This window comes from Xenopus tropicalis, chromosome 8, assembly GCF_000004195.4.
Source record: "Xenopus tropicalis strain Nigerian chromosome 8, UCB_Xtro_10.0, whole genome shotgun sequence".
Classification (NCBI taxonomy): Eukaryota; Metazoa; Chordata; class Amphibia; order Anura; family Pipidae; genus Xenopus; species Xenopus tropicalis.
In genome coordinates, this window is record NC_030684.2 from 134,035,707 (window position 1) to 134,062,788 (window position 27,082).

Below are 27,082 nucleotides of genomic sequence, written 5' to 3' on the forward strand. Positions count from 1 at the left end.
TATTCTATGAAAACACATGTTTTATTTCATAGTACAGAAAACTAGGAATAATGCAAACAATAAATATACTGTATATATGCAATTACAAAAGTGCCCCAGGAGATATGAGGTCCCTGCCCTGCAGAGAACCAATATCAAAGGTCTATTTGTAGCACGATTGTAACTCTTTTCTGGCATACTGTTCACACTTCAGCATACACACTAATACACACACAACATACACACTAACCCAGGAACCCTCCAGTTCCAGAGTGCAGTTCCTTCACCCAGTGGGCAAACCCACAAAGAAATAAAATACAATAACACAGCAACGGACATCTAATAATGCAGAATGCAATGGGGCTCATTGCTCAGCAACTAACTAACTTTCAAAACCGTACAAGCTGACTAACTAACATAGTCATTTAAAGTGATTCAACCAATGGGAGTCTACTAAATGGTAGAAGTCTACCTAATACATTTTGTGCTTTAAAAGCTAGTACCCTCAACTGTGGTAAAAATTTGGCAGTTTTAGAGACACCCTGATACTGTAATATTTGGCAGCGCGTTTTACAAAGTAATGGCACATCTGGTATCTTGCATCCATGATCTAGATCTAAGTTTTGGCCTTTTTCCAGGAAGATGGTCTTGTCACTGTTAATAGTATTTTCTTTTTCTTATCTTGAAAAAGGTATTGGGATCAGGGTCAGCCTGGGGGTGCCCCATCACATCCCCCACAGGGACCCCCCCAAGGTGCCCCTGTTGCATCCCCCACAGGGGGCTCTTGCTAGGCCCACCCCAACCCCCCCTAACTTGCCAAATAGGCAGATTCTCCCACATCATCAGACACCTCAGACGTGTTCTCACACAGGGGCCACACATCTGTAACCAATATTATCCCAGTGGCAGTGTACCCAATGGAAGAAGCCAACATTGTCGTTGTAAGTAAGATAACAGCAAGATGGATGACAAAGTTCTGGTAAGCAGCATTCTGGTTGGTGAGTTCTTTTGCATCTGTTTCTTTAGAAAACTCGGGGGGTACAGAGGGACAGTTTTATGGGGGGGTTAAGTTCCCTTTAAAATTTATGATGCAAAAATTAGATATTTTAAGCTTGGCAGGCTGCTATGTTTATCCAAGATGGCAGATGAAAGTGAGTAATATGTCTATCAATTACACCTCAAACCAAAGGACGGGAGCGTATGTTGGATTTTCAGCCTTTATCCTGTGCCCACACGCTGATGGCTGCCCTTGGGATCTACAAGAAAGCAAAAATCATTATTTATTGTGATTAAGGGCTTATAAGGAGTTATATATAAGGCTGGGCAAGGTCTTAACTTTAAGCTGAATGATTAAAACATAATTATAAAAGCACAACATGCATAAATGGGGTTCTGATCCATAATATAACCCCCCCCCCTCATTTTTTTGTATAAAACTAATTTATTGTCAAAATATGAGCAAAAGAATAAACAGCTTCATCATTTCAATACATTTGTAGGATATGAAAACATTCTAACCTCCATATGTAATAAAAGGTGCTAGGAATGGCGCGGGGAGCATGGGAGGGTCAGTCTGGTTGGCCCATACTTTCTATTCTTCCATTGAATTGCATCAATGTACTTAACCTCCAAATCCTAGGTGTTCAGCCAAACCAAACCCAAACCATTTAAGTCACGTGACTCTACCACCCTGAACAACTGACTGCAATAATCTTTTGCTGACAGTTGATGCAATCTTTTTACTTTTCTGTAATCTGAATATGCAAATTGGGGTTCAGACTCAATTCAGACAAATCTTTAGTGGAGGTTTTAGTATTTGTCCAAAAATGATGGATTCTGAGCCTTTTTTAATTTATGTAGGAACTCTCGAGTCTAAAGCCTGCTTTACTTTACTGACGGATAATGGGAATGATTAGCGCTACAACAAAAATCAAAGTTCGTAAAAGAGGGATTATTTTGCCATGACAGTATTCAGTTAAAGGGAAACTATACCCCCAGAATTAATACTTAACCAACAGTTTATATTATGTTAAGTGACCTATTAAAGAATCTCCCCAAACTGGAATATATATATATCAGTAAATATTGCCCTTTTACATCATTTCCCTTGAGCCGCCATTTAGTGATGGGCTGTGTGCTCCCTCAGAGATCAGCTGACAGGAAGTGATGCAGCTCTAACTGTAACAGGAAGTAGTGTGGGAGCAAAAGGCAGAACTCTGCCCATTCATTGGCTGATGGGGCCTAGCATGTATGTGTGCCTTGGCTTGTTTGTGTGCACTGTGACTCCTATGATCCCAGGGGGCGGCCCTTAGTACTTAAAATGGCAGTTTCCTATTTAGGATTACCCAATGACACATACTACTAAAAAAACATATTTTTCTGAAAATTGTATATTAAGATGAATCAGGGATTTACATATGAGCTGTTTATGCAAAATGTTTTTTTTATAGAGACCTACATTGTTTGGGGGTATAGTTTTCCTTTAAATTAAATGTCTTGATTGATGGGATAACAGCTTCTTTGCACAGCACTTTTTGATATGAACACTTTTTTATACCTGAGTGGTCTAGATTTGTTTAGGGTACTCCTGAATCATGGACCCTTAAAGATATGGGTCTTATCAGAATGACTGGAAGTGGGGGGCAGAGGATTCATTGTCCCTCTTCTTTCATTCAAATGTTGGAAAGTAGAACTCCAAGGGAGTCCTAGGTAAGGGAGTCAGGACTAGACTAGGTTTCCCACTAAGACAGTTGAATTGGCGTATTGAGGGAAGTGAGGAAGGAATTCCCTGCTGCACTATGGAAAGTTACATTTAGTTTCTTCTGCTATCAAATATACTTTACTAGTTAGGAACTGCAGAGAATATTCACTTTTATTAACTAGGGATGCACCGAACCCACTATTTTGGGTTCTGCCGAACCCCCGAACCCACCCAGGATCTGCCGAACCCCCGAACCCACCCAGGATCTGCCGAATCCCGTACAAAATCCTAATTAGCATATGCGTGAAGGGTTAAAAGTTGCTAAAAATCCCCCCCCCCTAAATTTTAACCCTTTCCAAATGCTAATTAGGATTCGGTTTCGGTTCGGCCGGGACCGTGGATTCGTCCGAACCCAAATCCATCAAAAAAAGGCTAGATTCGGCCCGAATCCTGAACTGAATCCGGGATTCGGTGCATCCCTATTAACACTGGCTATGTGTATCCTTGGTTCTCAAGTTTCTTATGGGAGTATGTGGCCTGCATACTGTACTGTATGTCTCTCGCTTTGAAGAGGCCCCGATATCCGGAGCCAAGTGTAACAACATGATGTACCCTTACACTGAATTTCTTATATCCAATATACAAATACTTTAAAATGGAAATAAATACCTTTTGTCATTCTCTTTCTGTATATAAATACTCCCAGGATAATCAGGAGGAGGAGGAGCAGAGCCGCACTGACAGGGATGATGATATACCAAATGCTTCTCTTGTTGGGTTCTGTTTATTGGGAGTAGAAAAAGGGGATTGTTAAAACAACCAAGTGTTACTAAAGGAAGAAATACTGAAAGAAATCTATCAATAATAACCGAAAGAACAGGACATAGACACAATGAACATCTAAACTCTTCCACTATTTACTGTAAAGTCTCAGTCTTTCAGTGTAAAATGGATAAACACAATCCAAACATTCCTAAATAAAATGGAATTAATTAAACACATTGGGGCTTATTTATCAATACTGGGCAAATTTGCCCATAGGCAGTAACCCATAGCCAGTTGCTGGTAGAACAATGAATGCTACAATTTAATTGGTTGCCATGAGTTACTGCTTACAGGCAAATTTGCCCATTGTTGATAAATGACCACCAGTGACTTTTAGGGTTATGTAATAAAAGGCAGTAAGATTGCTCAGGAGCAGTAACCCATAACAACCAATCAGCAGGTACAGTAGCATTTACTGGTCACATGTTTAAAAGCAAGCATCTTATTGGTTGCTATGGGTTACTGCTCCTGGGCAAACTTATTGCGTTTTATTACATAAACCCTTTAAAATTGTAGTGCAGATGTCAAATGTATTTTATTTTTTCCAAATGTGCTTTACAGGCTTACCAAATATTTATTCTAGTTAACCCTTTCCCTGCCAAGCACGTAGCTTCTACGTGCTGGCATAAAAAATCGTTGTATGCCAAGCACGTAGAAGCTACGTTTCCCATAAGGACAGCGCGTTCTCTGCACTCGCCGATCGATCCGAGTGCAGAGACGCGCTGCCAGGCCCAAAACCCCCTAGGCAACGAGCTTACCGGCGCTGCTCCCTCCTGGGCCCCCTCCGATCGCCTCTGTGTGACCCCAAGTCGCAGCGACGTCATCAGGACGTGCCTGCTGCTTGGGGTATTTAATCCTGCCCCTGGCGCCGCCCCCTTCACTCGTGGAGCATCGTGGAGCCTCTTGGAGCCTGCCTGCATCCCCCTGCGGTCTTCCAGCACCAGAGATCTGCCTGCCTGCCTTTGAGATCTGCCTTGCCTGCCCCAGGTACCAATTTTGCACCATTTACACATCACACTAATTGTAATTTTTTTTTCTGATTTTTTTTTTGCAGTTTCCACTTTTTTTTTTTTGCACAGGCATACACTTACACACACTCACAAGTGTACACACATACATATTTTTTACTTTGCCTTTATTTTATTTTCCATTTTTAGCCTTTACACACTAATCACTGTTTCATCAGTTTTATTGTATATTATTGATTTTCATTGCTTTTTCAGTTCTGCATTGTGCTTTATTTCTGTTTTATTACTTGTTTTACTCTATTACTCTGATTTCTAAGTTCTGTGTTATACTTTTATTTCTGTTATATTATATATATATACTGTTATTACTGTTACCTTGATTTTGCAGTGTGACAAGTGATCAGGTAGCCTGAACGCAAGTCACACGGCATAATCACATTTTTCTTGTGTTTTTCGGTGGTTTTGAGAGTTTTCAGTTTTGTGTTATACTTTGATTAGTTATATTGCTTGTGTTACCTTGATTTTGCAGTGTGACAAGTGATCAGGTAGCCTGAACGCAAGTCACACGGCATAATCACATTTTTCTTGCATAGTTCAGTGGTTTTGTGAGTTTTCAGTTTTGTGTTATACTTTGATTAGTTATATTGCTTGTGTTACCTTGATTTTGCAGTGTGACAAGTGATCAGGTAGCCTGAACGCAAGTCACACGGCATAATCACATTTTTCTTGTGTTTTTCGGTGGTTTTGTGAGTTTTCAGTTTTGTGTTATTCTTTGATTAGTTATATTGCTTGTGTTACCTTGATTTTGCAGTGTGACAAGTGATCAGGTATCCTGAACACAAGTCACACGGCATAATCACATTTTTCTTGCATAGTTCAGTGGTTTTGTGAGTTTTCAGTTTTGTGTTATACTTTGATTAGTTATATTGCTTGTGTTAACTTGATTTTGCATTTTTCAGTGGTTTCGTTGCATTTTAGATTTGTGTTGCTGTTCATTTACTGTTCTTGCTTATTGATCTTGGCTTTTTTATTTGTGTGTTGCATCTACTGGCTTTTGCTTTTTTTTTGCTTGTTCTGGATTGTTCCTGATTGTTCCTGATTGTTCTTGGTTGTATTTTTTTTAGGGAGTTCAGGAGTTCAAGGGGGTTTAGAGGGGGGGGGGGGTTTGAAACCAAAGCTGCTTTTTTTCTTAGCCAGATCTTACCTGTTTTTTTTTTCTAGTGTCTGCCTTGCCTGTGTTGCAGTAGTTTATCTTTGCGTAGCTGTTAGATTTTTCTGGCTTCTGATCATATTCTGATTTACTTGATTTTTTGTGATTTTGGACTAGGGTGTTATAAAAAAATATTTTGTTGGCAACATGGCCAGAAAGTTGTACTCGGTTGAAGAGGCTGCTGCACTGTGCATGGCCTCTAGCTCGGAGGAGTTCAGTGACTCTGATTCCGAGTATGTGCCCCCTGGTTCAGAGAGTGACTCCTCTACTGAGGAGTCATGGTGTAGTAGTAGCACGGTTAGTGCTCTTGAGGAGCCCATGGAGGTAGAGGAGAGTGTGCAAAATGAGGGAGAGGGTGATAGGGCTGATGCTGCAGCTGGAGGAGAGCCTGCGTGGAGGCCTCCTTGTAATTTTCCCCCTGAGATCCCCCCTTTTACTGCAGTCACTGGTGTTAAGGTGGACACCAGGAATTTTGAGCCTATTGATTTTTTTCAATTGTACATCACTGAGGCCATCCTACAGGATATGGTCCTCTATACAAATTTATACGCCGAGCAATACCTTACCCATAATCCCCTACCTAGGTATGCTCGAGCGCAGGCATGGCATCCCACTGACATTGCCGAAATGAAAAAGTTCTTGGGACTCACTTTAGCTATGGGTCTCATAAAAGCAAATTCTTTGGAGTCCTACTGGGATACCACTACTGTGTTGTCTATCCCTGTTTTTTCTGCCACCATGCCGAGAAACCGGTATCAGCTACTGCTCCGGTTTCTGCATTTCAATAATAATGCAACGGCTGTACCCCCTGATGTGCCCGGCCATGACAGGCTGCATAAATTGAGGCCCCTTATAAATAGCCTGTCTGAGCGGTGTGGAGAAGTGTATAGATGAGTCACTTCTCCTCTTCAAAGGGCGCATCGCATTTCGGCAGTACATCCCAAGCAAGCGTGCCCGCTATGGGATCAAATTTTACAAACTGTGCGAAAGCATTTCGGGGTACACCAGCTATTTCATGATTTATGAAGGCAAGGACTCCAAATTAGACCCCCCTGGTTGTCCCCTTGATTTGACTGTCAGTGGCAAAATTGTATGGGAGCTCATCTCTCCACTTTTGGGCCAAGGTTACCACTTATATGTGGATAACTTTTACACTAGTATCCCCCTGTTCACTGCCCTATATTGCTTAGATACCCCAGCCTGTGGCACTATAAATCGTACCCGAAAGGGCTTGCCCAGGGATCTGGTCAGCAAAAAACTTAATCGTGGAGAAGTTTATGCCCTAAGAAATGATGAGCTCCTTGCCATAAATTATTATGACACAAAAAATGTATTCATGCTGACGACAATCCACGATGAGTCAGTAACTGTGGTACAGAGAGTTGGTAGGCCCCCTAAAACAAAACCTCTCTGTTGCAGGGAATACAGCAGGTACATGGGTGGCGTTGACAGAACTGATCAACTCCAACATTACTACAACGCCACTCGAAAAACTAAGGCCTGGTACAAAAAAGTTGGTATATACTTGATTCAAATGGCCCTTCGAAATTCATACGTTGTATATAAGGCAGCAGTACCAGGCCGCAAATTATCCTATTATAAATACCAGCTGCAGATAATCCCTGCCCTGTTGTTTAGTGGTGTAGAGGAGACTGTGCCTGAGATGCCCCCTAGTGACAATGTGGCCCGATTGATTGGGAAGCACTTTATTGATACGCTTCCACCCACACCTGGAAAAGTGTTTGCCCAGAAAGCTTGCAGAGTGTGCCGCAAAAGGGGTATAAGACGAGATACACGGTACTACTGCCCTAAGTGCCCTCGCAACCCCGGGTTATGTTTCAAACCATGTTTTGAAATATACCATACTCGTCTGCACTATTGAAAGGGTAATAAATTGTTGTGCACTGATGGAATTTATAATAATTATTGGCATCCCGCTTTGTGCAAAATTAATATAGTAGCCTTATGGTTTATGTATTCAGGTCAGAATTTTATGTCATGGTTAATTTGGTTGTTTCCTTACCTAAAATGTTACGTTAGGTTATGTATAGCCAACTGAGGTGTTGCGTGACGGACTGGGCCCCTAAAAATTTGTGGTGCGTGATGATCATGATGTTTCATCTTGCCTGCGGATGATTTCATCTCCCCTGCTGATGCCACAAGGTTTTTTTTTTTTACGGACACCTCATAAGCTACCCTTTCAGGGCAGTTGCTACGGCTATATGTATTTCTGGGTGACATTTTAGGTTTTACTAGTGTACAGTATTAGCTCTCCATGGAATATTTTTTTTATTATTTTTGCACAGTTAGGGTCTTTGTTTGCAGTAGTGAAAAGAAAGTTATAGTTTGTTGGTAGATGGGAGTTTACATTTCAACACTTATGCTAATTGTAGTCTTTCTCCTTATTATGAGTAATAGTATTGTTCTGATGGCATAGCTCTTTTGGTTGGAGAGAAACTGGCAAATTCAAAACTCATTAGCTCAGCTTTCAATGCAGATATTGAGGCCTTTATTTTGGGCAATATATATTTTGTTCTTGGTGCAGGCATTCAGCTTTTTTCAGAATTGTGGTGCTATGCAACTTATGCAATAATGTCCCGCATTTCTGTAATAGATTACCGCACTGTGTATGGGGGGGCACTGTGTATGGGGGGGCACTGTGTATGGGGGGCACTGTGTATGGGGGGGCACTGTGTATGGGGGGGTACTGTGTATGGGGGGTACTGTGTATGGCGGGCACTGTGTATGGGGGGCACTGTGTATGGGGGGCACTGTGTATGGGGGGCACTGTGTATGGGGAAAATTGGGGGCACTGTGTATGGGGGCAATTGGGGGTATTGTCTATGGGGGCACTGTGTATGGGGGCAATTGGGGGCACTGTGTATGGGGGTATTGTCTATGGGGGCAATGTGTATGGGGGGTGCTGTCTTTGGGTGCACTTTCTATGGGTGTATTGTGTATGGGGGGGCAAAACTGGTGCCCTAGAGGCTCCTGCCTAGGGTGCAACAATTGGGGGGTGCCAGGCAGAAGCCTCTCCTTCCTAACCCTAGCCACTTGCCCCCGCTGGTTGTCATTACTCGGTGGGGGCAATGACTCCCTTTCACCACCTCCTCGCATCACCCGAAGATTCGCAGGAATACAGATGAAGCTATACAGTCAAAAGATGTTCAACTAAACAGATAAAGGTAAATAGAATATATTTTGGGGCTAAATTGGGCAGGTTTTTTTAGTTGTTATTGCAATTTCGGGGAGAAATCTAACTTTGGATCTTTTTTCTTTATTTCAGGCTAAACCGCAAACTTCTACGGAGAACTGAGTCCACAATTCTGCGTGTAGGAAAGCAAGAATGGCGCTGCTGAATAGCTACAGGTGTGCACTTTCTGAAAATATATAGTTTGTGGGGGTATTTCACAGGTAAGGGGGTGTTCAGACTGACAAACTGCATGGAGTGCACTTAGAGCGCAGCTCCAAACTTTCGTGAATTGCCCCTGTTTTGGGCTGTTTGGAGGCCGTGTCTTTAGGTGCACCCATGCATGTGGGGTATCGTTTTGTTCAGGACAAGTTGTAGATTGATATTCTAGTGTTTTTTTTTCGTTGCTATGGAAATTTTGGGGAGAAATCTAACTTTGGACCTTTTTTTTTCTTTATTTCAGGCCAAACCGCAAACTTCTACGGAGAACTGAGTCCACAATTCTGCATGTAGGAAAGCAAGAATGGCGCTGCTGAATAGCTACAGGTGTGCACTTTCTGAAAATATATAGTTTGTGGGGGTATTTCACAGGTAAGGGGGTGTTCAGACTGACAAACTGCATGGAGTGCACTTAGAGCACAGCTCCAAACTTTCGTGTATTGCCCCTGTTTTGGGCTGTTTGGAGGCCGTGTCTTTAGGTGCACCCATGCATGTGGGGTATCGTTTTGTTCAGGACAAGTTGTAGATTGATATTCTAGTGTTTTTTTTCCGTTGCTATGGCAATTTTGGGGAGAAATCTAACTTTGGTACTTTTTTTTCTTTATTTCAGGCCAAACCGCAAACTTCTACGGAGAACTGAGTCCACAATTCTGCGTGTAGGAAAGCAAGAATGGCGCTGCTGAATAGCTACAGGTGTGCACTTTCAGAAAACATATAGTTTGTGGGGGTATTTCACAGGTAAGGGGGTGTTCAGACTGACAAACTGCATGGAGTGCATTTAGAGCGCAGCTCCAAACTTTCGAGCTGAAATTGCTCTTGTGTATTGCCCCTGTTTTGGGCTGTTTGGAGGCCGTGTCTTTAGGTGCACCCATGCATGTGGGGTATCGTTTTGTTCAGGACAAGTTGTAGATTGATATTCTAGTGTTTTTTTTTCGTTGCTATGGCAATTTTGGGGAGAAATCTAACTTTGGATCTTTTTTTTTCTTTATTTCAGGCCAAACCGCAAACTTCTACGGAGAACTGCGTCCACAATTCTGCATGGAGGAAAGCAAGAATGGCGCTGCTGAATAGCTACAGGTGTGCACTTTCAGAAAACATATAGTTTGTGGGGGTATTTCACAGGTAAGGGGGTGTTCAGACTGACAAACTGCATGGAGTGCACTTAGAGCGCAGCTCCAAACTTTCGAGCTGAAATTGCTCTTGTGTATTGCCCCTGTTTTGGGCTGTTTGGAGGCCGTGTCTTTAGGTGCACCCATGCATGTGGGGTATCGTTTTGTTCAGGACAAGTTGTAGATTGATATTCTAGTGTTTTTTTTCGTTGCTATGGCAATTTTGGGGAGAAATCTAACTTTGGATCTTTTTTTTTCTTTATTTCAGGCCAAACCGCAAACTTCTACGGAGAACTGCGTCCACAATTCTGCATGGAGGAAAGCAAGAATGGCGCTGCTGAATAGCTACAGGTGTGCACTTTCAGAAAACATATAGTTTGTGGGGGTATTTCACAGGTAAGGGGGTGTTCAGACTGACAAACTGCATGGAGTGCACTTAGAGCACAGCTCCAAACTTTCAAGCTGAAATTGCTCTTGTGTATTGCCCCTGTTTTGGGCTGTTTGGAGGCCGTGTCTTTAGGTGCACCCATGCATGTGGGGTATCGTTTTGTTCAGGACAAGTTGTAGATTGATATTCTAGTGTTTTTTTTCATTGCTATGGCAATTTTGGGGAGAAATCTAACTTTGGATCTTTTTTTTTCTTTATTTCAGGCCAAACCGCAAACTTCTACGGAGAACTGCGTCCACAATTCTGCATGGAGGAAAGCAAGAATGGCGCTGCTGAATAGCTACAGGTGTGCACTTTCAGAAAACATATAGTTTGTGGGGGTATTTCACAGGTAAGGGGGTGTTCAGACTGACAAACTGCATGGAGTGCACTTAGAGCGCAGCTCCAAACTTTCGAGCTGAAATTGCTCTTGTGTATTGCCCCTGTTTTGGGCTGTTTGGAGGCCGTGTCTTTAGGTGCACCCATGCATGTGGGGTATCGTTTTGTTCAGGACAAGTTGTAGATTGATATTCTAGTGTTTTTTTTTCGTTGCTATGGCAATTTTGGGGAGAAATCTAACTTTGGATCTTTTTTTTTCTTTATTTCAGGCCAAACCGCAAACTTCTACGGAGAACTGCGTCCACAATTCTGCATGTAGGAAAGCAAGAATGGCGCTGCTGAATAGCTACAGATGTGCACTTTCAGAAAACATATAGTTTGTGGGGGTATTTCACAGGTAAGGGGGTGTTCAGACTGACAAACTGCATGGAGTGCACTTAGAGCGCAGCTCCAAACTTTCCAGCTGAAATTGCTCTTGTGTATTGCCCCTGTTTTGGGCTGTTTGGAGGCCGTGTCTTTAGGTGCACCCATGCATGTGGGGTATCGTTTTACTCGGGATAACTTGTTCTTTCATAACCTGCCTTCATTTGAAAATTTTCATTGGTGTTTTATTCTCAAATTTACTTTGGACTTTGTGACGGTGATAGTGTTTCAGAAAAAAAAAAAAAAATTAAAATATGGTATATGTTTTTACGCTATCTGTATGACAGGAGCTACATTTAGAGCAAAAACTACACCACAACTAAAAATATAGAGGTGTGCAGTTTCTAAAAATGTGTGACTTATGAAAATTGCACAAAACGCTGTTTTATTATTGGGGTGTCTTCTGGACAAGAAAAGTGGCTTACCAACACATATTTGGTATTGTTGGATTCAGCAGAAGCAGGGCTTTTACAAACAGTAAAATTTTTGTAAGTTAATGTAATCGTTCTTGGAAAAAAAACACAAAATAAAAATACTTTTTTCTTTATTTCACTTTTTTTTAACATATTTCACTCAAAAAATGTGTTAAATCTCCAGAAAAAGTACAAACTTTTATTACAATGTTCAAGCCCAATTCGTTCCGGAAAAAACGATATATAACATGCTTAATTTCATGTAGGTTTTCTTGTCAAGAAACCAAAGCAAATGTAATGAGTGCAAATTGTCTAAAAACGGCTTGGCAGTAGATGTTCACTTTTGGGACAAATCGGCTGGCAGTGAAAGGGTTAAAGCCCCCAGTCCAGGTTCATGGCCTCTCTCTTGAGGAATGCAGGGGTTGCACAGTGACTGGACAGAGTAGGTGATTAAAAGTTGGCCTTCCCTGATCTGTCCAATCACAGGGCAGCCCAGTGCCACCAGTAATGATGGAGGCATCTTTTGACGTGAATGCAACATATGATGGAATAGAGCAATGATCTTCAGATTAAGAATCTCACATGCAGCAATCACACAGTCTACAGGCAGCCTTAAAGGGCATGCCAACCCCAAAACTTTCCAATATGAAGGTTTAAAGGTTATTTGTAAATTTCTTTGCTATAGAAAGCAGCTTTTACTTGATTCCTGGTTGTTACTGTTTAAACAATGTTGCAAAGGTCGGTCTCCCCCAGCGAGTCAGGTCTGTCAGGCTGCTGCCTTGTGTTACACTGTTTCATATGCCGGAGCCCCCAGGGCAGGGAATAGAGAGGGACAGGCAAACACTGCTTCTAATAGCAATTACTGTATATATACAGATAAGTCAAAAACCATTTCAAATTTGTAATGAATGTATTATTGCAAAGTGGCTTAGAATTTTGTTTTCTTTTATCAGGCAAAAAATAATATTCCATTTTAACTTGTCCTTTACTGTGGAGTGGAAAACAAACTGACTGAAACAAATGGTAAAATGAACCAAAAAAGAGACATCTGTAACCTATGCTTTATACAGTATGTGTTAAAAGGCACTTGGCAGCGCATAGAGGCGGGGCAGGCAATATATGATTGACAGCTCTGATTTTTAAATACATTTATAGCAGGTATGGATGATTTAATTAAAAAAAAGAATTTGGGTTCCATGCTTATTTTTTAAAGGACTTTTATTATACAGTTTTCATGTGTGGGTGACAGGTCCCCGTTAGCTCCCAGAATCCTTCCCTCACTCCCTTTCTCTCACCAGTTCAGATGGAATAAGTGGCTGGGGTAACAGGCAGTAGGTGTAGCACTAGGCACTGGCAAAATGACCTAAAAGACCCAAGGGGACCCATAAGGTAATGGTTTGGGCCTGTGTCCCTGTATCCCTGTGATGTTTTTACAAACTAATTTGCTAATAAAAGCTGTGTGTTCAGAGTCCAGAAAGAGAATGTGATCACATGTTCCTTCCACTTTTATACATTATGGAACTAGGGACTGATGTAACATGCTTGGGTGTATAATGTCGTTTCTACATATAATCCGAATATGGGTCTTCCTTATGGGAATTTGTCATCCATTTCTCATAGACACTGCTTCTTATTCATTACAAAGAGTAATGCGTCTGAATACCTATCATCTATCTATCTATCTATCATCTATCTATCTATCTATCTATCTATCTATCATCTATCTATCTATCTATCTATCTATCTATCTCTGTATTATATCTATCTATCATCTATCCATCATCTATCTATCTATCTATCTATCATCTATCTATCTATCTATCTATCTATCTATCTATCTATCTATCTCTGTATTATATCTATCTATCATCTATCTATCTATCTATCTATCTATCTATCTATCTATCTATCTATCTATCTATCTCTGTATTATATCTATCTATCTATCTATCTATCTATCTATCTATCTACTTATCTTTGTTCATGTATCTATTTAGCCCACTGTATGGGTTTGTCTGCTATCTATCATAAATACACATATGATTTATATTATCTATTTTTTTATGTTTTCAAGTATCTTATAGAACTGGGGAAACTTAGACTTGAACTAAAATAACCATGCCTGTTGGGCTTAGTGTAATATTCCTCATATACATCCATCAGCCTAAAGTTACTCACCAAAGGGAACAACCAGTGGATTCTCCAAGCTGCTGTGATCTATATGGCAGGAGTAAGTGGCGCCCTCCTCTGGTGTTACCCCCACACTGACTCTGATCTGATAGGTGCCATCAGGGTTTGGCAGGATCTGTGCTGCCTCCTCTGAGTGAATCTCATCTCTCCCATTCTTTATCCACTTCACTTCCACATCTCGGGGGTAGAACCCATACCCAGAGCAGTGCAGATTGGTGCCACTCTCTGACTCTGAGCTGGAAATCTGCACATTTGGGGAAACTAGAAGGAGGACAGAAAAAAGCTTAATAGCCTTTCAACTAATTTAAATTTAAGGTCAAATAACCCCATCTGTAAATATTGCCCACATATTAGCTGCCCCCATAATTTCCAATGACTATTTTTTAATCCAAATGTATACCTACAGCCAGTTATTTTCAACTAAAATTGTACATATTTATCACCTGTCCCTTCCACCATCTTGGTTTCCCCCAGTACAAGTTTTATGGGATCCAATGTCCATCCTATCCTATTGTGCATGTACCACTAACCATGATCATTTTTAACCTAGCACTAATTAAATAGAATCCACACATTTCTCAGACACAAGTGCTCTAAGGATGGACCCTAAGGACTCCATAGCTTGTGTCTCTTGATTTATAAATGAGGCCATATGTTTTTATGTTATTGTTGTTGTGTTTGTTTAGGGCATTGGTTCTAAACCTTCCTAATGCCGTGACCCTTTAATACAGTTCCTCATGTTGTGGTGACCCCCAACCATAAAATTATTCCTAAGACCAGCGGAAATATGTGTTTTCCATCTTATGTGACCCCTGTGAAAGGGTTGTTCGACCCCCAAAGGGGTCCCGACCCACAGGTTGAGAACCGCTGGTTTAGGGGTAATGGAAGATGGGGCATTTCTGGGTGTTTTGTCACCCAGTTTGACTGGCAGGCAACAAAATGATCCTACTCGGTATAGGAATTGCCTGAACCCCATGGATAGATGCCTGCATTACCCTATCTGCCATCCCCCTTTCCTAGTGTTTGTGACTATGGATTCCAAAAGAAAAAAAGAAACAGCGTTTAAATAATGAATAGGGTAAGAAAAGATTATTTTGCCTGACTAGCAACAAAACTTGAAGCACTTATGAATTAAAACAAGTTTTTAAAATGAAGCAGTGCTCTAAGGTGTCACCTTTCTTTTCCAAGTCAGTGGATATATACGGGAGATACATCTTCATGTGCTCAATGCAGTCAATTTCCATGAATATCTCAGTGTAAGTTGAATCATAACGCTCATTCCATAGGTGAGACATCATCACAGCTTCATGTGTTACAGGTTTAAACACCACTCTCTCCTTATCATACACTAAAATTTCCTTCCCATCAATGGCAATCTCCTGGTATCCACCAATGGTGCCATCATCATGGAGCTCACAGGCATTCTTCGTCTGGTAGATATGGGTATCCCCATTATCTGCAACAGAAATGTGCAATTTAGCACCTTTGGACAATAGCTGAATGAAATGCAAACCTTTCTGCTCCATTCTGGAAATGAAAAGATTTGTGCCTATTGCACTTGCATATCTTGGAAAATGTGAATGGGCATCATATTAGATATAATGCAAGTAAAAATGTCCTCTTATCCATATAAAATAAACTTTAACTGTACTAGGGCCACAGGACTATTCAAGCCTCTGGGTCATACAACATCTATCAATCAGATATCAGTCGGATTCTTCTTAGTCTACACATTCAGAAAGATTAAATAAAACAGAAAAAAATGTTGGTTACCTTCTACTGTTATTATGAGTGTGAAAGGCGAAGTCTATTAACCCATTATTGTGGTTTGGTCACATAACAGCACTTTGTCAAATTAAATCTAGTAATGCTGCTCCTCAGAGGTCTGGGCCCAAGCCAGAGTATCTGACCTGACTGAAAGCATGAGTTATGCTCTAGTGAAACCCAAAGGGTCCTTGGTTTTACAGTGGTGTGGGACCTTGGTTTTAGGGTGGTATAAAACCTTCAGTTGGACTTGAGGCAATTTTTTGTTTAGAATAAATAATTACAATGGTTATTCTTTTATTTTTTATTTTACTTTTAAAGATTAATAACTCAAATATAGGATCAAACCAGTCTGGGACTGGGACCCCACGGGCCCAACAGAGAACCTTAGACCCTAGGCCCGCTTTCCAAACTATTTTTCCTCCTTTCCTCTCCCAACTTCTTTATTCTCCAAGTCTCTTTTATTTACATGTTAGCATCTATTCTTCAATTTATTTTTCCTCTTTCTTCCCATTCAGAAATAGGGAATGACCATGAAACAGGCCAAATGGTCAGGAGCAGGAGGGCCCACTGACACCTGGGCCCACCGGAGGAGTTTTCCTGGTATCCTGGTGGGCCAGTCCGACACTGGATCAAACATAAATCAATTGAAATTGTATTCTGGAAACAACAAGGAAATGAACCCGGGTTTATATACAATATATTTGTGCAACACTGGTAGATATGTTCCTGTAGTTTTAATTGGCTGCCATGTGATGATATATATGTATCCCAGATGGAAAGAGCTTACCCACAAAGTGCAAGCTTCTGCTCTACAGGCAGTGTAGAGGGCAGGACTGTAATGCATATGAACTGTACAAACAGAATACATTGTCTAATCAACACCTTGAATGTGCTAATTTCTGTTTTTTGTGTGCTTGGAGTGCCTGCTCTCCATCTCTGTATTATTTGCCCTGCTCTCTTGTAGGACAGTGTTTGAAAGGAGATGATGGGGGATCTGCACTGGGTGGAAAGTTTTAAGTTAAGATAATTGGGACTCCTTATTTGTTTTTGGTCAGAGTGGGCTTCATATTTAAGCATGTACAGGAAGGGGCCCATTTACTAGAGGTTGCATTTTTTTCCGAAGAATCATGGTTCTGGTGCAAAATAATGTGGTTTCTACAATTTTCACCAAAACCACAAAAAATGTGAAACTTATTAAATGAAAAAAACCACAACAAACTCCAATAGAAAACATTGCTACCTAAAAGCAGTCCATGTACAAGTTAGTGGAAGCTGTCCATGTTTCAATTGGAAGATCTTTCTTTGCTTTGTGGTATTAGAGGTTTTTAGTTTTTTTTCTGACACGCCATTTGTTCAAAACCTCAGAAATTTTTTTGGAGATTTTTCTTTTTGTTTGTTTTTTTAAAAGACTTTTTTAATAAATCGCTTGCCATTCGTGATTTTAGAGTTTAGGGTACAGTTACTGTTTTATTATTACAGAGAAAAGGGAATCATTTAACCATTAAATAAACCCAATAGGGCTGTTCTGCCCCCAATAAGGGTAATTATATCTTAGTTGGGATCAAGTACAGGTACTGTTTTATTATTACAGAGAGAAGGGAATCATTTAACCATTAAATAAACCCAATAGGGCTGTTCTGCCCCCAATAAGAATTAATTATATCTTAGTTGGGATCAAGTACAGGTACTGTTTTATTATTACAGAGAAAAGGGAATCATTTAACCATGAAATAAACCCAATAGGGCTGTTCTGCCCCAATAAGGGGTAATTATATCTTAGTTGGGATCAAGTACAGGTACTGTTTTATTATTACAGAGAAAAGGGAATCATTTAACCATGAAATAAACCCAATAGGGCTGTTCTGCCCCCAATAAGGGGTAATTATATCTTAGTTGGGATCAAGTACAGATACTGCTTTATTATTACAGAGAAAAGGGAATCATTTAACCATTAAATAAACCCAATAGGGCTGTTCTGCCCCCAATAAGGGGTAATTATATCTTAGTTGGGATCAAGTACAGATACTGTTTTATTATTACAGAGAAAAGGGAATCATTTAACCATTAAATAAACCCAATAGGGCTGTTCTGCTCCCAATAAGGGGTAATTATATCTTAGTTGGGATCAAGTACAGGTACTGTTTTATTATTACAGAGAAAAGGGAATCATTTAACCATTAAATAAACCCAATAAGGCTGTTCTGCCCCCAATAAGGGGTAATTATATCTTAGTTGGGATCAAGTACAGGTACTGTTTTATTATTACACAGAAAAGGGAATCATTTAACCATTAAATAAACCCAATAGGGCTGTTCTGCCCCCAATAAGGGGTAATTATATCTTAGTTGGGATCAAGTACAGGTACTGTTTTATTATTACAGAGAAAAGGGAATCATTTAACCATGAAATAAACCCAATAGGGCTGTTCTGCCCCCAATAAGGGATAATTATATCTTAGTTGGGATCAAGTACAAGTACTGTTTTATTATTACAGAGAAAAGGGAATCATTTAACCATTAAATAAACCCAGTAGGGCTGTTCTGCCCCCAATAAGGGGTAATTATATCTTAGTTGGGATCAAGTACAAGTACTGTTTTATTATTACAGAGAAAAGGGAATCATTTAACCATGAAATAAACCCAATAGGGCTGTTCTGCCCCCAATAAGGGGTAATTATATCTTAGTTGGGATCAAGTACAGGTACTGTTTTATTATTACAGAGAAAAGGGAATCATTTTAACCATGACATAAACCCAATAGGGCTGTTCTGCCCCCAATAAGGGGTAATTATATCTTAGTTGGGATCAAGTACAGCTCCTGTTTTATTATTACAGAGAAAAGGGAATCATTTAACCATTAAATAAACCCAATAGGGCTGTTCTGCCCCCAATAAGGGGTAATTATATCTTAGTTGGGATCAAGTACAGCTCCTGTTTTATTATTACAGAGAAAAGGGAATCATTTAACCATTAAATAAACCCAATAGGGCTGTTCTGCCCCCAATAAGGGGTAATTATATCTTAGTTGGGATCAAGTACAGATACTGCTTTATTATTACAGAGAAAAGGGAATCATTTAACCATTAAATAAACCCAATAGGGCTGTTCTGCCCCCAATAAGGGGTAATTATATCTTAGTTGGGATCAAGTACAGATACTGTTTTATTATTACAGAGAAAAGGGAATCATTTAACCATTAAATAAACCCAATAGGGCTGTTCTGCTCCCAATAAGGGGTAATTATATCTTAGTTGGGATCAAGTACAGGTACTGTTTTATTATTACAGAGAAAAGGGAATCATTTAACCATTAAATAAACCCAATAAGGCTGTTCTGCCCCCAATAAGGGGTAATTATATCTTAGTTGGGATCAAGTACAGGTACTGTTTTATTATTACACAGAAAAGGGAATCATTTAACCATTAAATAAACCCAATAGGGCTGTTCTGCCCCCAATAAGGGGTAATTATATCTTAGTTGGGATCAAGTACAGGTACTGTTTTATTATTACAGAGAAAAGGGAATCATTTAACCATGAAATAAACCCAATAGGGCTGTTCTGCCCCCAATAAGGGGTAATTATATCTTAGTTGGGATCAAGTACAAGTACTGTTTTATTATTACAGAGAAAAGGGAATCATTTAACCATGAAATAAACCCAATAGGGCTGTTCTGCCCCCAATAAGGGGTAATTATATCTTAGTTGGGATCAAGTACAGGTACTGTTTTATTATTACAGAGAAAAGGGAATCATTTTAACCATGACATAAACCCAATAGGGCTGTTCTGCCCCCAATAAGGGGTAATTATATCTTAGTTGGGATCAAGTACAGCTCCTGTTTTATTATTACAGAGAAAAGGGAATCATTTAACCATTAAATAAACCCAATAGGGCTGTTCTGCCCCCAATAAGGGGTAATTATATCTTAGTTGGGATCAAGTACAGCTCCTGTTTTATTATTACAGAGAAAAGGGAATCATTTAACCATTAAATAAACCCAATAGGGCTGTTCTGCCCCCAATAAGGGGTAATTATATCTTAGTTGGGATCAAGTACAGGTACTGTTTTATTATTACAGAGAAAAGGGAATCATTTTAACCATGACATAAACCCAATAGGGCTGTTCTGCCCCCAATAAGGGGTAATTATATCTTAGTTGGGATCAAGTACAGCTCCTGTTTTATTATTACAGAGAAAAGGGAATCATTTAACCATTAAATAAACCCAATAGGGCTGTTCTGCCCCCAATAAGGGGTAATTATATCTTAGTTGGGATCAAGTACAGCTCCTGTTTTATTATTACAGAGAAAAGGGAATCATTTAACCATTAAATAAACCCAATAGGGCTGTTCTGCCCCAATAAGGGGTAATTATATCTTAGTTGGGATCAAGTACAGGTACTGTTTTATTATTACAGAGAAAAGGGAATCATTTAACCATGAAATAAACCCAATAGGGCTGTTCTGCCCCCAATAAGGGGTAATTATATCTTAGTTGGGATCAAGTACAGGTACTGTTTTATTATTACAGAGAAAAGGGAATCATTTAACCATTAAATAAACCCAATAAGGCTGTTCTGCCCCCAATAAGGGGTAATTATATCTTAGTTGGGATCAAGTACAGGTACTGTTTTATTATTACACAGAAAAGGGAATCATTTAACCATTAAATAAACCCAATAGGGCTGTTCTGCCCCCAATAAGGGGTAATTATATCTTAGTTGGGATCAAGTACAGGTACTGTTTTATTATTACAGAGAAAAGGGAATCATTTAACCATGAAATAAACCCAATAGGGCTGTTCTGCCCCCAATAAGGGGTAATTATATCTTAGTTGGGATCAAGTACAAGTACTGTTTTATTATTACAGAGAAAAGGGAATCATTTAACCATGAAATAAACCCAATAGGGCTGTTCTGCCCCCAATAAGGGGTAATTATATCTTAGTTGGGATCAAGTACAAGTACTGTTTTATTATTACAGAGAAAAGGGAATCATTTAACCATGAAATAAACCCAATAGGGCTGTTCTGCCCCAATAAGGGGTAATTATATCTTAGTTGGGATCAAGTACAAGTACTGTTTTATTATTACAGAGAAAAGGGAATCATTTAACCATGAAATAAACCCAATAGGGCTGTTCTGCCCCCAATAAGGGGTAATTATATCTTAGTTGGGATCAAGTACAGGTACTGTTTTATTATTACAGAGAAAAGGGAATCATTTTAACCATGACATAAACCCAATAGGGCTGTTCTGCCCCCAATAAGGGGTAATTATATCTTAGTTGGGATCAAGTACAGCTCCTGTTTTATTATTACAGAGAAAAGGGAATCATTTAACCATTAAATAAACCCAATAGGGCTGTTCTGCCCCAATAAGGGGTAATTATATCTTAGTTGGGATCAAGTACAGGTACTGTTTTATTATTACAGAGAAAAGGGAATCATTTAACCATGAAATAAACCCAATAGGGCTGTTCTGCCCCCAATAAGGGGTAATTATATCTTAGTTGGGATCAAGTACAGGTACTGTTTTATTATTACAGAGAAAAGGGAATCATTTAACCATTAAATAAACCCAATAGGACTGTTCTGCCCCAATAAGGGGTAATTATATCTTAGTTGGGATCAAGTACAGCTCCTGTTTTATTATTACAGAGAAAAGGGAATCATTTAACCATTAAATAAACCCAATAGGGCTGTTCTGCCCCAATAAGGGGTAATTATATCTTAGTTGGGATCAAGTACAGGTACTGTTTTATTATTACAGAGAAAAGGGAATCATTTAACCATGAAATAAACCCAATAGGGCTGTTCTGCCCCCAATAAGGGGTAATTATATCTTAGTTGGGATCAAGTACAGGTACTGTTTTATTATTACAGAGAAAAGGGAATCATTTAACCATTAAATAAACCCAATAGGACTGTTCTGCCCCAATAAGGGGTAATTATATCTTAGTTGGGATCAAGTACAGGTACTGTTTTATTATTACAGAGAAAAGGGAATCATTTAACCATTAAATAAACCCAATAGGACTGTTCTGCCCCAATAAGGGGTAATTATATCTTAGTTGGGATCAAGTACAGGTACTGTTTTATTATTACAGAGAAAAGGGAATCATTTAACCATGAAATAAACCCAATAGGGCTGTTCTGCCCCCAATAAGGGGTAATTATATCTTAGTTGGGATCAAGTACAAGTACTGTTTTATTATTACAGAGAAAAGGGAATCATTTAACCATGAAATAAACCCAATAGGGCTGTTCTGCCCCCAATAAGGGGTAATTATATCTTAGTTGGGATCAAGTACAGGTACTGTTTTATTATTACAGAGAAAAGGGAATCATTTTAACCATGACATAAACCCAATAGGGCTGTTCTGCCCCCAATAAGGGGTAATTATATCTTAGTTGGGATCAAGTACAGCTCCTGTTTTATTATTACAGAGAAAAGGGAATCATTTAACCATTAAATAAACCCAATAGGGCTGTTCTGCCCCAATAAGGGGTAATTATATCTTAGTTGGGATCAAGTACAGGTACTGTTTTATTATTACAGAGAAAAGGGAATCATTTAACCATGAAATAAACCCAATAGGGCTGTTCTGCCCCCAATAAGGGGTAATTATATCTTAGTTGGGATCAAGTACAGGTACTGTTTTATTATTACAGAGAAAAGGGAATCATTTAACCATTTAATAAACCCAATAGGGCTGTTCTGCCCCAATAAGGGGTAATTATATCTTAGTTGGGATCAAGTACAGGTACTGTTTTATTATTACAGAGAAAAGGGAATCATTTAACCATTAAATAAACCCAATAGAGCTGTTCTGCCCCAAATAAGGGGTAATTATATCGGAAGATCTTTCTTTGCTTTGTGGTATTAGAGGTTTTTAGTTTTTTTCTGACACTCCATTCGTTCAAAACCTCATAAAAAATTTTAGAGATTTTTTATGCATTTTTTTTCATTTTCTTTTTTAAAAGATTGTTTTATTAAATCGATTGCCATTCCTGGTTTTAGAGTTTAATTGTGTTTTCCTATTGTTGCCAGTTGAAGCCAAGAAAAAAGCACACAGTTACCACTGTTTGCACTGTATGTTCTATATCCAGGAGGCAGACCCTACAGATATAACACACAAAAACAATTTTTTAGTGTCACTTTTTAGGGACACTCACCGTTTGTCATATTGAAAATCCCCATTAGAAAGTCCAGCCTCTGCCTGTGCGCTATTTCATATTCCTGAGCAAGTTTGGTCTGCTGTTGCATGTGTTCCGAAACTGTCAAAAGTGATGAAAATGGCAGTGATGATATTGAAATGAAAGCCTCGGCGCGGCCGATGTCACTGTTGTACCTTCCATACGGCACACCATCTACATACACGATAATAGAAAATTGAGGGACCCCAGGGGTCGGAGCTGATACCAGAGTCACATCATACTGCAAGGTGTGGCTTCCTAGGAGACCAGAAATATGAGACATGTTTAACTTTTACAATTACAATATATATGGGAGAAAGAAAGGGGTGTGTATAGTATCTTAGTTAGGACCAAGTTACTGTTTTATTATTACAGAGAAAAGGGAATCATTTAAACATGAAATAAACCCAATAGGGCTGTTCTGTCCCAATAAGGGGTAATTATATCTTAGTTGGGATCAAGTACAGGTACTGTTTTATTATTACAGAGAAAAGGGAATCATTTAAACATGAAATAAACCCAATAGGGCTGTTCTGCCCCAATAAGGGGTAATTATATCTTAGTTGGGATCAAGTACAGGTACTGTTTTATTATTACAGAGAAAAGGGAATCATTTAAACATGAAATAAACCCAATAGGGCTGTTCTGCCCCAATAAGGGGTAATTATATCTTAGTTGGGATCAAGTACAGGTACTGTTTTATTATTACAGAGAAAAGGGAATCATTTAAACATGAAATAAACCCAATAGGGCTGTTCTGCCCCAATAAGGGGTAATTATATCTTAGTTGGGATCAAGTACAGGTACTGTTTTATTATTACAGAGAAAAGGGGAATCATTTAACCATTAAATAAACCCAATAGGGCTGTTCTGCCCCCAATAAGGGGTAATTATATCTTAGTTGGGATCAAGTACAGGTACTGTTTTATTATTACAGAGAAAAGGGAATCATTTAACCATTAAATAAACCCAATAGGGCTGTTCTGCCCCCAATAAGGGGTAATTATATCTTAGTTGGGATCAAGTACAGGTACTGTTTTATTATTACAGAGAAAAGGGAATCATTTAACCATGAAATAAACCCAATAGGACTGTTCTGCCCCCAATAAGGGGTAATTATATCTTAGTTGGGATCAAGTACAGGTACTGTTTTATTATTAAAACCCCTTTGGCTCCCTTGCCACTCCCCCATTTGCTGTTACTAAACCTATGCCACTGATTTAGGCACTAGGCACAATGTTATTGGGACATGGAACTCTTCTCTGAACCCCTACCAGGCATTAATAAGGATTCCCTTTGCACCCAGCACCTGCACCTATTTGTTTTCTGACACCAACTGAATCACTCAGCAGGGGAAGTTTGCCAATGACACAATGACAATGAATTATGAGCAATGTAAATTGCACTGTGTAGAAAAAACAATGCAGATTACATAGATTTTTCCAAATTGTTCTTTGCCCACTCCTTAATGGGTTGTTCACCTTTAAAAAGTTAACTTTTAGTATGTTATAGAATGGCCTATTCTATTAAACCAGGTCCCAAGCATTCTGGATAGTGATGGGCGAAATATTTTGCCAGGCATGGATTCGTGGCGAATTTCCGCGTTTCGCCATTGGCGGATTGTTTCGCGAAACGCATGAAAAAATTTGCCGCGGAACAATTCGCCGCACGTCAAAAAATTGTCGCGGACGACAAAAAAGAATAGTCGCGGGCGTCAAAATAATAGCTGCAGGCGACGAAACAATAGCCGCGCGACAAAACAATAGCCGCGGGCGACGAAACAATAGCCGCGCAACAAAACAATAGCCGCGGGCGACGAAACAATAGCCGCACGTCAAAACAATAGCCGCGGGCGACGAAACAATAGCCGCGTGACAAAACAATAGCCGCGGGCGACGAAACAATAGCCACGCGACAAAACAATAGCCGCGGGCGACAAAACAATAGCCGCGCGACAAAATAATAGCCGCGGGCGACACGGAACAGATTCGCTCATCACTAATTCTGGATAATAGATTCTATAGCTGTACTGTTTTGATTTTATTCTGTAGTGTTTAAAGGGGACCTGTCACCTTAAGAATTAAGTCCTAATTATTTTCTATTGTGTTTGTCAAGAAAAATAAACTTCAGTTACACTATATAAATATTCAGAATATAAAGAGCGCAGGATAATACTTACGACTATATGCCGCTGGGATACCAAGGCTGAATAGCAGAAGCACAACCCACGTCATTCTCAAATTATCCTTGGTGTCAGTTTCACGTCTAAAGAAATCAGTTATTTTGCACTGATTTGACAGGGATAAGAAAATAATTCACTTCCAATAAAAAGGAAATAGAGAGACAGAGAGAGAGCAGTTTGTTATCGGACAGAAAGTGAGACCAAAACAGGAAGTGGGTAGAGCCGTTACTGCTGCTCTGTTTATATACTGTGCGTGATGCTAAGAACCTGTGACTGTCACTCAACTCTTTAAAGTGATACTGACACCAAAAAATTTCTTATGAAAATATGAACCAACAGTACTTCCAAACCTACCTATAGGTCATGCTGACTGTTTTTCCCTAAAAGTCCTGTTTCTCTACATAAATCTACATAAATCCTACTGAAGATCCTGAACCCGACTGTCTGGCAGCCGACTGTAGCTTCTCAATCTGTCAAAAGGACTACGTCATAAACTGGGAGGTTTTAGCTTGCCGTTTGCTTCAAGGAGCTCCCCCTCCCTCCCTTCCTTGCTCCTCAAGGACATGGCTGCTCCATAGGTCTGTAATTTGTGCTACCATAATCGTGAAAAAACTTTGCAGATTTAGTTTATAAGGAATTTAAAGCTAATACAAAAAAAAAACACAACAGCAGGTGTAAAAAAAAAAAGTTTTCTTTGGCTGTCAGTATCACTTTAAGGGCATATTTACTATAGTGTGTAAGCCAACATCTCTGGTGATACTGCTCAAAGCAACCAATCAGATCTTTGCTTTTGTTGCTTGGTTGCTATGGGCAACATATACATACTGTAAGTGGAACCCGCACCTCCCACCAACGGTAGTTTGCTTTGGGGGATGCTTATTTAGATTTTGATCTGGTGAGCTGCTCAGCCTAAAGCTGGCCATACACGTGGCGATCTGACGATGTTTCGTGTGACCATCGGTCGCACGAAACATCGTCAGATCCACCACACACCATTCAGGGCTGAATCGGCAGGTAAGGAGGTAGAAACAATAGGATTTCTACCTCCTTCTGCCGATTCAGCGCTGAAGGGAAATTTTGGTCAGGCGCCTTCTATGGCGCCCGATCAAAATTTTCAAACTGGTCCGATCGGCGAGACGGCCGATATCAGCAGCTTCCTGCGATATCGGTCGACTCGCCAACATACCATACACGTACCGAATATCGTACGAAACGAGGTTTCGTACGATATTATCGGTGCGTGTATGGCCACCTTAACACCATATATAATCTGGTGCCCAAGAGAGGGCAAATAGAGGGAAGCAGCAAATAAGGCTGAACCAGTGGTTACAGTCACTATAGCAACACAGTTGCTGGGAGTCGCTAACATTTATATCAACAGATATGAATGTGGCAAACAGCTGGCTTGTTATAATTAGGCCTCCAGGGTCAGACTGGGCCACCAGGGTACTGGCAAAAAACCTGCTGGGCCCCGGAGGCCCAGACCCAACTCCTGTTACCGCTCCCCTGGCCACCGGTGTCCTCCCCTGATGTGTTTAACCTATGCGCATTTAGGGTAGGTTGTCGGGCGGGTGGTGGGGGCCCCTGCGGGGAGTTAGGGTTCGTGGCAGGGGCACCTTGGGGGGTGTGGGGCCCCTGGGGCAGCAGCCCTGTGGGCCCTGCAGCCCCCAGTCCGACCCTGTTCACATGTACATCTGTTAATGGAGGAACCCAAACAAAGCAGGCTGCCTATCACTCTCATGGCACCAGTTTATAAAGGAGAACTAAACCCTAAAAAACGAATATAGCTAAAAATGCCATATTTTCAGCAATGATCTTTAAAGTTGTCACAGGAGCTCCCCATATTGGATTTTGTTAGTGCAGCTGTTGAGACGCTGAGCTTAGGGGTCATTGCAAAACCTCAAGCAGAAAATTAGGTTAATCAGCTACAGGGCTGATTATTA

The 27,082-nt window shown here is 40.1% G+C and overlaps 2 protein-coding genes across 2 annotated transcripts in view; both read right to left on the minus strand.

Moving 5' to 3' along the window:
* LOC108644486 (class I histocompatibility antigen, F10 alpha chain) lies at window positions 1–25,479 on the minus strand. Its single transcript, XM_031890830.1, has 6 exons — window positions 25,137–25,479; window positions 22,937–23,215; window positions 15,168–15,449; window positions 13,982–14,254; window positions 3,350–3,460; window positions 1–1,235 (listed from the first exon to the last, which is right to left on the minus strand). Exons 1-6 carry the CDS (start codon window positions 25,189–25,191, stop codon window positions 1,198–1,200), a joined length of 1,038 nt encoding a protein of 345 aa, XP_031746690.1. The 5' UTR covers window positions 25,192–25,479; the 3' UTR covers window positions 1–1,197.
* Window positions 1–27,082, minus strand: part of LOC113455423 (major histocompatibility complex class I-related gene protein-like) — a 73,981-nt gene that overhangs the window by 17,435 nt on the left and 29,464 nt on the right. The gene's annotated exons all lie outside the window — the stretch shown is intronic.

Excerpts from the sequence above, each read along its gene's own strand:
- LOC108644486 (XM_031890830.1), bottom strand. The coding sequence starts at position 25,191 with ATGACGTGGGTTGTGCTTCTGCTATTCAGCCTTGGTATCCCAGCGGCA. Across the intron at positions 3,461-13,981 it reads TCCACTGGTTGTTCCCTTTG|AACCCAACAAGAGAAGCATT; the intron begins GTGAGTAACTTT and ends CCCAATAAACAG. Across the intron at positions 1,236-3,349 it reads CAGAAAGAGAATGACAAAAG|ATCCCAAGGGCAGCCATCAG; the intron begins GTATTTATTTCC and ends GCTTTCTTGTAG.